The sequence below is a fragment of the Lacerta agilis genome, chromosome 8 (genome assembly GCF_009819535.1).
Source record: "Lacerta agilis isolate rLacAgi1 chromosome 8, rLacAgi1.pri, whole genome shotgun sequence".
In the NCBI taxonomy this organism is placed as follows: domain Eukaryota; kingdom Metazoa; phylum Chordata; class Lepidosauria; order Squamata; family Lacertidae; genus Lacerta; species Lacerta agilis.
This window is the reverse complement of record NC_046319.1, coordinates 47,059,435-47,070,934: the sequence shown is the minus strand read 5'-3', so window position 1 is coordinate 47,070,934 and position 11,500 is coordinate 47,059,435. Positions and strand designations below refer to the sequence as shown.

The following is an 11,500-nucleotide window of genomic DNA, read 5'->3' as shown; positions in this document are numbered from 1 at the left end:
CTCTCTCTTTCTCTTTCTCCTTCTCTTTCTAGTGGTATGCTGTTTTTTGTTTTGTTTTTTACTTTTAGCTTGTTTTCTTAGCTCTTTGCTGTCTCAAGCATGCTGAGTGAAAAGAAATGTTTTTTTTTTTTTTAAAGGCAGTAAATTGTTAAATAAATCCAAAACCAGATCAATATCCAGCAGTTTCACCAAAACAAATGAGGGACAGCTGCTGAGGGAGAGGAGAGTTAGATTCATGGATCCTATAAAATGCTGAAAATTCGTTTGAAAATATCACATACGATATATGGAGTTGTGAAGAGTTTTGCTGTATAATATATAAATGTAAAATGATTATAATGAGCAATTCTGTGACTGCTCATTGTTGGGTTCGCTAGAGCAGATTGAAAGCTAAAGCCCCAGTCTACATGCTTGGGAGTGAGCTTCATGGAACTCAATGGGCCTCGTGTACATTACACTGCCAATCATCCTAATTAACTTGAGTTGGATCAGAAACTTTGGTTCCAGGACCTCTGACCCTCCAGGGGTTACTGGACTACAGATCCCATTATCTTTGTCCATTGGCCATGTTGGCTGGGGCTGATCGAGTCCAACATCATCTGGAAGGATGATAATTTCCCACCCCAGTTAGTCTCATGGACAAAACTTGGCACTTTCCACATTTTCTCCTTCAAGTTCCAAACATCTCAGATGCCTACTCCACAGTAACTCAGAGCAGGGCTTTCAGTGTGGCTGCCCCTGTTCTGTGAAATACCATTCCTGTCAAAATACGACAGGAGCCTACCTTCTTCACTTTCTGGAAACAGAAAGATATTTTTCTTCTAACATGCTTTCCCAACTGCATAAATGGATCTTTGCCATTAGTGTCTGCTTTGAAGGGTTTTTGTTATGTTTTAAACATATGTTTTTGTGTTTTTGAATGCTGTGACAATTGTATAGAAGGCAATAAATAAAATTATTATTATTATTATTATTATTATTATTATTATTATTATTAAAAACAACCACGTGCATGTTGGTATGAAGCACAGGGCTTAAATTCTCTGAACAACATTGCTTTTTAAAAAAAACACTTGGCTGAAAATTTTAGAAAGGCAGTAACATGTAAAGGATCAAATGTCTGACTTGGGTCCAGTAGTTTTGTTTTAATTTAAGGGTGGGGAACCTCTAGCCAAGAGCCAAATCTGTCCAGCCCTTTCCCCCAGGCTTCAAACGACACTGGTCCCTGACCTGACTGGCAGATGGATCCATTCAGATTCTTGAGTGACTACTGTGAGCACCACCCCCTTTGGTTACGTTGACCCCCCCCCTCCAAGATACAGAAGAGACAATGTGTGCACACCCACATTTCTGAGGGAATAGTATGAAAAAGTTGGATCTGTTAGAATTAATCTAAGCCACAAAGAGCTGAAACAGCAGTTCCTTAGGACCTAAGAGATTCCTGTTGTTTGGTGTCCAAACAACTCGCTCATCCATCTTAGGTCTGACTTCACTCACTGGTTAACATTTCTAAGAGCAGCCAAGGTGGGTCATCTCACAGGTATCACTTAGAAGGGTACTTGCACAATTTGCTAAGTCTGGGGATCCTTGCAGTCATGTGCAATTGCCCCAAGTGCACCTTTATAATCTGATCATGAACAAATTTCAGACACACTCCGGAAAGACCAGGAAAGATGTTAGACCTGGTTGGCAGGATCAGAAGTGGCTCTTATTCCACTTGCTGCCTGCAAATATTGCCCGCCATCTGGAATATTTTAAGAGGCAGAGGGAGGAAGTGTGTGCCAGCCAGACCAATTACACTTTCTTGCCCAAAGCAAACCTCAGGTGGCAATTTCCTCTTTCAGAGAAAGGAAGCCGGGCTCATCATTGGAGCAACAGAAGAATGTGAGCTTGGCTTTGAAGTCTGCCTTGACCCTTATTTGTTGGGCTGCAGAGCCCTCTTGTGTCTTTATGCAGTCCCTGCAAGCGTCCCATTCCCTGCCCCCCTTCACCCAACTCCTTTTTTGTTTTAGAGGCTTTTTAGTTTGGTGTAGACCAGAGGTTGGGCACCTGTTAGGCACCCTCCAGGTGATGATGGACTCCAGCTCCCAGCATCCCTGACCATGAGCCATGCTGAAAAAGGCTGGTGGGGGCTGAGTCGTGCATCATCTGAAAGGCCAGATGTTCTCTATCCCTGGCTAAAACCTGCCTTACAAACAGCTGATTCAATTCTGGGTGTATTCAGTGCCCCCTGCCTTCAGCACCAGTCAGACGGCTCCAGAGGGACACTAGCCTTCTAGAAGAAGGGAAATGCCGAATCAGATACCTTATTTTTATATGAAAAACAAATAATGGGTTCAAAAGGGTATAGATAGAAGTTAAGTAAGGACATGAAGGGAAGACTTGCTTCCACCATGGCCTAAGTGAGCTCCAGCTTCCCAGCCCCAATCTCTTGCCCCTGAGGACCTCAGTGGGTCCTGCGGCCTAGCAGGCAGAGGTCAAAGGACAACACCAAGATTGAGGGCAGGAAGTGCCTCCTAAATAATCCTGGCACCGGAGGGGCACATATCATGATTTGCCTTCCTAGTATCGAACCTGATAGCTTCTGTGAGACTCTCTTATGGGTTGCTTTGAGAGCCTCTTGCAGATATCAAGTGCGATGTAAGAATCCCAAAGAAAGAAATACAGGTAAGCTGCTAACTTTTAGTTTGGGGAGCCTTGATGCATATGCCATCAGTGACTTGATGTTGCTGGCAGTCCTGATCTGTTGCAGCCGTACTATTGCTGCCTGCTTAACATCTTAAATCCTATGGCAGGATACAACACCTCAGAATCAGGGGGCTGGCCTTGACCACAGAGAAAGGAGTCATTTGGAGCATGTAAAGGCATCCTCAGCATCAGTTTTGGTACACCCCAGCCCTCTATAGAGAGCTGGAAGGCCCATAACAGTGCAAACTGAGAGCCAGTTTGGTGTAGTGGTTAGGAGCGGCAGACTCGTAATCTGGGGAACCGGGTTCGTGTCTGCACTCCTCCACATGCAGCTGCTGGGTGACCTTGGGCTAGTCACACTTCTTTGAAGTCTCTCAGCCCCACTCACCTCACAGAGTGTTTGTTGTGGGGGAGGAAGGGAAAGGAGAATGTTAGCCGCTTTGAGACTCCTTCGGGTAGTAAAAAGCGGGATATCAAATCCAAACTCTTCTTCTTCTTCTTCTTCATATGTGAAAATTCTGAATATAAACTGAAGGCACTTTCTTAGCTCTGCAATAAAGCCACTGGCGCTGCAATGTGACTTGCCCCAAAGCTAATTGAAACAGACAGTAAGGAAAGTGTGGGAGAACAATTGCTTGCCGTGACATCGTACAGCCTCAGCAAAGGAGAATGCGTGCTCAGTAAATAGCCAACATCATTGAGCTACAAACTTTGTGCAAGCAAATGAATTATAAGTAAGCAGATTGCCTAGAACTAGAAATAACACATACACACACACCCCACTGCCAAACCTTTTTTTCCCCAACACACACCCAAATCCTGTGCTTTCCACAGCTGCCAACAGGTTAAGCATGAGGTGCAACACTTTGGAAAGATTGCTCCACATCTGAGGCCAGAGCTTTATATGGGTACTCTGGGATTGGCCCTTGACATCAGTTGACAAGAGATTCTGACAGGTGGCATCGCAGACTAGCTGGTGCCTTTGAAGCCCAAAGCTGAGGCTTGCCAGAGAAACAGAGCAATCCATCTTTGGTTACTGAAGAGGCTGGCTTTCTCCCCAGGGGCTACCAAATGGTCAAGATTTTGCTAATCTCACGTAGCTGGATACTTTGTGTGCAGAGCTCCACACAAATGCAAGCAACAGGGTAAACACTTCCCAAAGCCAAGAGGTTTTGTTTCGTAAGAGCTAATAACAGGAGGGCCATTTTGCTCCTGTGCAAACTCGATATGCCTAGCTAGCTACTTAGCAGGAGTGGCGCATGTAATTCTTGCACCACAGGTACTGATGTAATTGCATGCTTTGACAATAAAGAACTTACCTCATTGGGGGCTGGGTGTGCTCAGGACATATACACATTTTTGCAAGTCAGTTTTTCCTAATATAATCCTTTTATGTATGTTATTTTCACTAATGGGCTGTTTTAAATTATAGTTAATGTTGTTTTGATGTTGCAACTCACCCTGGGACATTACAGTGAAAAGCAGGTAATAAAACAACAACATGACACACACTTTACAGACACTTTAATATACCATATGCATTCTGGTACAAATTACTTGTTGGAAAACTAGATTGCAAAATATTGAGAGGTGTGAACTTTGCAGGATGGCTGTGTTTCCATCTATTGTTTTAGAAAGTGAAAATTAAGTAGATTCGCCTTTAAATGTGAAGTGAATCGAATTTATCTCCCATTCCTAATTTGTTTTAACTGTAGCTTTGCATTATCCGTGAAGCCAGCACCCTTTCCTAACCACAGTTTCTTTAGGAACCCCACTGCAGATGCTCACCAGACTACAAAGTCATAAGGCAAGAGCAGACAAGACAAGCTTTAGAGAAAGAAGCCATGGTTTGTTTGGACGTCTGTGGGACAACTTGTGTTTGACTCATGGTTTGCTAAATAACATGTGGCTTAAATAAACCATGGTTTAGTGTTATGTGTGAACTTTGTTGTTGTTCAGTCGTTCAGTTGTGTCCGACTCTTAAAGCAATACTGCCTGGAAATGTCTCAGCCTCGGGCAGGGAAGCATCTTCCTAATCATCGGCTACCTAATCCTTTTAACTGAAAGGGCCAGAGAATGAACTTGGAGCCGTATGGGGAAAGGCTGTGGCCCAATGGTAGCTTTGCATGCAGACAGTTCCAAGTTCAATCCCTGGCATCTCCAGGCAGAGGTAGGAGAGTCCTCTGCCTGAAACCCTGGAGAGGTGTTATATGGTCTGACTCAGTATCAGGCAGCTTCCTACAATTTCTAAAACAATAGCTCTACCACTGAGCTATTGTCCCTCCCCAAAGGAGAGTGATTTACTTTCTAGTGATTTAACTAATTTGACATGGAAAAACAAACACTGCTTCTTGTCCATCTCTGCTCGCCCTTTGAAAGAAGCAATCGAATAAACAATCTAAACAAACTTCTGAAAGTTTCCTCTTGGTACTAAGTCTTAAGAGAATGCATCACTGCTTAGCCTTAACCAAGATTGCTTTTTATCAGTGAATCAGACTAGGCTTATCCTGACTGCCTACCACTTCAAAGCATGCAGCACCAATTGCATTTTAGCCTTTGCAGTTTAATCCTACACACCCTGGGCTCAAGGAAAATAAAGCAAAAGTCTTGTTTGCTTGTAATGGAAGCGATAGCAGTGCCATTGTCTTTTCTTAAAAAATGAAAAAGCAGGATGGTGTGCTCTCTAGAGCATGGAGGGAGTGGGGGAGACACCACTGGAAAAAGTGGGGGGGCAGAATTTTGCATTCCTTTCATATCACTTGTTATCTAAGCACTTATTTGGGTTTATTTGCAAGCAGAGACATCACCTTGCCAACAAAGGTCCGTATAGTTAAAGCTATGATTTTCCCAGTAGTGATGTATGGAAGTGAGAGCTGGACCTTTTGATTTTCCATATTGTATTTTCTTTTATAAAAAAAGCCTCTAAGTACCGCTTTACTCGTGTCCCAAACAATCTTAATGTCAGTTCCTTTATCTAAGTTAAATTCAAAAAATTCTCTCAACGCCTTCTTTGCTCTATCTAATATCTTTTCATCATTTAATAAGGTTTCATTTAATCTCCATCTTCGTGATCTTACATCATTTCCTTTGAGCCAAACAAACCGCATTATGATCTGCTATTGTTTTTGGGTGTATTTCAGCTTTTAATATTTTTAATGTTAATTCCTTTAATAGCCAGACAGCATCAATTCTTCCCGCAGTGCTATTTGGGTCTGAAAAATACGTATATCCCCTTTCCAAAGGGTGTTGGGTTCTCCACGCATCCTTTAAATCTAATGTTTCAATCATACGGGGGGAAATAAGTTGGTAATTTGACTTGTTTGCTTCCTTGGTTTTTCTTTGTTCTGTCTAAATTCGGTGTAGTCACTCCATTCAAATCACCTAACATTATAAATTTTCCTCCCACAAATTCAATTAATCTCATATCCAAGGCTTGGTAAAACTCATTTCCTTTCCTGTTTGGGGCATATATGCTGATTACGAATATTTGTTCTCCCTGTACTTTTATTTCTATTATCACTACTCTTCCCTCTGAGTCTTTATACAGCATCTTTGGTTCTAGGTGGGGTTTGGCGTATATCACCACACCTCTCTTTTTAATTTTATCAGAGGCAACAAATTCTATTCCTAATTTTCTATTAGATAGAACCCTTATATGTTTTGGAATAACATGAGTTATGGACTGCAAGAAGATCAAACCTATCCATTCTGAAGGAAATCAGCCCTGAGTGCTCACTGGAAGGACTGATCCTGAAGCTGAGGCTCCAATACTTTGGCCGCCTCATGAGAAGGGAAGACTCCCTGGAAAAGACCCTGATGCTGGGAAAGATTGAAGGCACAAGGAGAAGGGGATGACAGAAGACAAGATGGTTGGACGGTGTTCTCGAGGCTACCAACATGAGTCTGACCAAACTGGGGGAGGCAGTGAAAGACAGGCATGCCTGGCGTGCTCTGGTCCATGGGGTCACGAAGAGTCGGACACGACTGAACGACAACATTAGCAAGGGAGGTTAAGCAATGTTGTGTCAAGCTATTGTTATACTTTGCAAGTGAATTCTTGGTCACCTTCCTTACCACAAAAAAACCAAAACACTTTTTAAAAGTGAGTTTGTTGGGAAAGATCACCAAATCTACTTCAGCTGCACAACCTGAATTTGTTTGTATGCAGTTAAATCCCACCTGCAAAATAGCAATAGTCTGGAAGAAGCCCCTTTCTCTAACATGAAAATATCAGACACCAACACAACAAACTTCTGATTATAGTCACCCAGTCACACATTAATAAGAACATAAGAAGAACCTGCTGGATCAGGCCAGTGCCCATCTAGTCCAGCATCCTGTTCACAGTGGCTGACCCAATGTCTAGACTGTATGGCATGGGTAGGCAAACTAATGCCCTGGGGCCAGATCAGGCCCAATCGCCTTCTAAATCCGGCCTGCATATGGTGCGGGAATCAGCATGTTTTTACATGAGTAGAATGTGTGTTTTTATTTAAAAATGCATCTCTGGGTTATTTGTGGGGCATAGGAATTTGTTCATCCGCGCCCCCCCCCCAAAAAATAGTCCGGCCACCTACAAGGTTTGAGGGACAGTGGACTGGCCCCCTGCTGAAAATGTTTGCTGACCCCAAGCAGGACCTGAGCACAAGAGCACTTTCTCCCCTCCTGCGGTTTCCAGTAGCTGGTATTCAGAATACTGACCATGGAGGCAAAGCATAGCCATCATGGCTAGCCCTTTCCTCCATGAATTTGTCTAAGCCTCTTTTAAAAGTCAGCCAATTTGGTGACCCTTGCGATCTCCTGTGGGAGCAAGTTTCAAAGTTACACGCTGTGTGTGAAGAAGTATTTTCTTTTTTCTGTCCTGAATCTTCCATTAGGCAGCTTTGTTGGGTGTCTGCAAGTTCTAGTGCTATGAGGGAGGGAGAAAAAACTTTTCTATATCCACAGTACACCAGACATTTTAAATGAACACCACAAAACAGCAAATATTTAATTTTCCAGAAGCACTGTTTTCTCAAAGAGTCCCTTTGTCTTCAACCACATTTCAGAGAAGCAAACAAGAAGGTTCACCTCCTTTGTAAAGTGTACCTAATCCCAAATATTGTCACATTTGTGGACAAGATCACTGGTGACTTATAGCACCATGCGGTGTATGCTTACACAAAAGTAAGTCTCCCAGAGTCCAGTGATACTTGCCCTAAATTGAGCGTGCATAGCAATGGATCTTAGGCTGTATACATATCATACATTTAAAGCACCCCCCCGCCCCCCAAGAATCCTGGGAACTGCAGCTTATTAAGGATGTTCTCAGGATTCCTTAGAAATAAATTCATCAGCGAATAATCTTAGACCTGTGTGATTGGGGGTTATATAAATTTACTTCGTCTGATATGCAGTATCTCATTTTCACATTTGAAGCTTAATTTCTAAAATTCACCAGGAGCCTCCCTTTAAACAGGTTGGCCAATTGCCAGTCCTCTGTCCGTTTTATCTGGCCTCTGCAAGCCCTAAGCTATAATCAAAGTGTGGTAACTTTTAACCGGTTCCACTTGTAAAGAGAATAAAATGTTGCAAGGCACTTCAGCTTTGCAAGAGAGCAGATTGAGTCTGCAGCTAGAAAGCCATGAAGCAAAGGTGAGATAGGGAGGTTGGCAGAATGGAAAAGAGGAGTTGTGTTTTTTGGGGCATAGGCTGAAGAAGTGGGTGTGATATGAATGCTTTTCAAAATATAAGATAAAAAACAAATGAAATAAAACCTACATACAGCAACAGTGTTTTGTGTTGTGTAGGCTCCTATGCTGTAAGTAATGGGCCCTGCCTGCTAGCCTGCTCCTTAAAATACCACTGGTTTTCTCTACATTCTACATGTGCAAATGGCTTTGAATACCAGTTAGGTCCATAAATTGTCATATAGTAGGCACATCCAACAGGTAGATCGTGAGTAGATCGCAGTCTCTTAGGAGTTGGCCGCCCCTGCCATATAGCATATATTCAACACAAAAAAACAGCGACAATTTGTTGTCGACAAAGGGCAGCTGGACATATTACCTGCAGTAGCTTAGGGCCTCATCCAATCTAAATCTGGCCCTGAGTATGCCTGGGCCTTCAAAAATTTCCCTCACCATTCCAATTTTCCTGGAGAATTTGCACAACGGTCATCATTTCAGACAAGAACAGGACCGTGCTTCTAGGATTTCTATTCACGTGCCAAAGGTCACTGCATAAGTTCAACCAGGCTGCTTCAGTGACTTCACAATACAGCACGAAGTTTCTACCGCCTAAAAAATAATCATCTTGGCTTCTCTCACTCAAAATTTATTACGGGGCGCAATGAGTCAAATTCAATGTTAACTAAGACCCAAAAATAAAAGCCGCCGTCACACTTCTGGGAAGAGGAAGCCCTAATGAATAGGAAACACATTTTTTGTTCCAGGACAATGAAGGGCAAAATTAGACTGAATGTCAAATGTGATTAAGTGTTTGCCTGGAGGCGCTTTTTTATGGTTGTTATTTTTGAAAGATTTTTTTTAAGTGTCATTGAAATTACTGTGTGGGAGGCGATAGCCTCTCACCACTATTTACTTTGAAAGGGTTCCATAAAGAATAAATGTCCCTTATCAGCTTGCAGTACTTGGAAGACTGGGAGCTGAATGTGGGATCCCACCCCCCATCTTGCACCTGCCTGAAGTGCTGTTGCCTGGCTAGTATGTGTCCTTGAACTGTGTCTTAACCTGGAGATTAAGAGTTTTTGCTGGCTCAACACATCACCCCAAGTGCAACAACTGGCCGTAGCCCAGCTGAGTTGCTTATGGGAAGGAGGCTCACTACTCTCCTGGATCGCATACATCCCGACAGGGCCTTAGAGCAGCAACCATCCACCGTGGAGCGGAAGGCACCTAAGGGGTTTGCCCCAGGGGATCCTGTATATGTCTGGCTTGGGCAGGCTCACACGCAGCATGGGTTGTTCTTGAGTTCTAGTTCTGTTGTTTATAATAAAGGACATTTGGAACCAACGCTGACTCTGCCTCTTATCCTAGCTCAGCCAATTAGATTTGAGAGTGATCAGGGAGGAACAAGTCACTTGCGAAACAATATAAAAGTGATTAAATGCAAGGATGGCAAACAGATGCAATGAGTAGATAACACAAGCAAAAGTAAGTTTGCACAGGCTTTACTCTTGTGACTAGGAGCACGCAACATGTCTAAGAAAACTCCTGCCCTAGAGTGGAATCTGCTACGCCTTGGAAACCTGCATAATTACTAAGTGACGTGCACAAGCTTTACACATAATAAATCGACTTACTTTACAGAATTACTGCAAGCATTGCTCAGACAATGTATTCTAGGCAGTCTGCTGCAACCCAAAACAGGTGACGTTAGGCAGGCGTTTTTTCACTTAAGATTTCTTCGGTGGTGGCTGTCGCCCTTTGGGTATGATGGGGCACAAAGCAAGGTCAGTGGTAGGTGGAGTCAAAGCTAATGCCAGGCGAAGCCAGAGCCCATGACAGGCAGCGCCAACTAAGGTGAGATTTGATCCACTTTCCACCCTGCTGAGTTCTAATAGGGCAACACGGATGCTAAAGAGGAGGCAGCTGATGGTGAGGGTCACCCTCTGGACAGGTCGTAAGTAGGAAGTCCACCAGGCTTGGGGGAATCCGAATTAAGATTAAGGTTGGTGGGACAGCACCTCATTTTCCCTAATGGACCAGCCTCCGCTGAATTCTTTTTAGGCCAGGCTTTCCCAATCTGGTGCCTCCCAGATGTTTTGGACTACAGCTCCCATCAGCCCCAGCAAGCACTGGCTGGGGCTGATGGGAGTTGTAGTCCAAAACATATCTGTGAGGGGCGGGGTACTCTTCAGCTGGTAAAGTGCCTTATTTCAAAATGTGGCAAGACAGTCCTGCCTTATTGGGTGGGGGGGGGGACTCAGCCTCCTGCACATCCTGCTGTGTGGGCGCCTTGACTTCTGCCCCAGAGCCTAAGGGCACTACCGTTGCAATCCGGATCGGGGGCGGGAAATCTGTGGCCATCTCCAGCTGGTGTAGGGCTCCCATTTCCTATTAGCCACAGCCAGCGTGGCCAATGGTCGCAGCTGGTCGGAGGAGGAATCCGACAACATCTAGACGGCCAAGCACTTCTATATATGCTCTTTGTTTATGGGATCTTTGCTTCTCGTTGAACGGTCGCGGGCTGGCAAACGGGGGCCAGGAGCCCTTCTCTTCCATTTCCCGCAACCGAAATCCTTCTTCCTCTCTGCCCCTCACTCATCCCCGACAGCGTTTTGCTGGGGGAAACAGACCCCACCCCCGGGGGCGTGGTGAATACCCCCCAGCCCCCACCCCATGATCCCAGCTTCTTCTTTTTTGCAGCCTGGAGGGGGGAATGGGTGGAGTCGATGAGCCGGGTTTCCAGAGAGGAAGTGACCCAAGGCTGCTGGAATGCCAGCCTGGCCCGGCTGCTGCTGCTGCTGCTGCGCGCCTCTCGCTCTCTCCGCCGCGCACCGCCTGCTCCTGAGAAGCCCCACCGGAGGCAGAGGCGGGCCGCGGCGTGGCCGAGACGATGCCGCACTTCACCGTCGTGCCCGTGGAGGACAAGCACCGGACGGACTACGACAACTTGGAAGGACTCAGCTGGGTGGATTACAGCGAGCCCGGAGACGGGGCGCGCCGCGCTTCCCACCAGCGCGATGCCTACGACACGGTCAGCTCCGACGGTGAGTGGAGGGAAAGTTGGGCCGACGGCTGCAAAAAAGTTGGCTGGTGTGTTGTGGGTGTGTGCGTGGCGGCGGCGGCGGCGGCGGCCTCTCCCTCTC

The 11,500-nt window shown here is 45.0% G+C and overlaps 1 protein-coding gene across 1 annotated transcript in view; it reads left to right on the top strand.

Moving 5' to 3' along the window:
* The first annotated feature begins 11,131 nt into the window (after nt 1-11,131).
* Nucleotides 11,132-11,500, top strand: part of SLC12A4 (solute carrier family 12 member 4) — a 61,545-nt gene continuing 61,176 nt past the window's right edge. Inside the window, exon 1 of the mRNA XM_033157205.1 lies at nt 11,132-11,401. Coding sequence (XP_033013096.1) covers nt 11,248-11,401 — 154 coding nt within the window. The 5' untranslated portion in view covers nt 11,132-11,247. The remainder of the gene's footprint in view (nt 11,402-11,500) is intronic.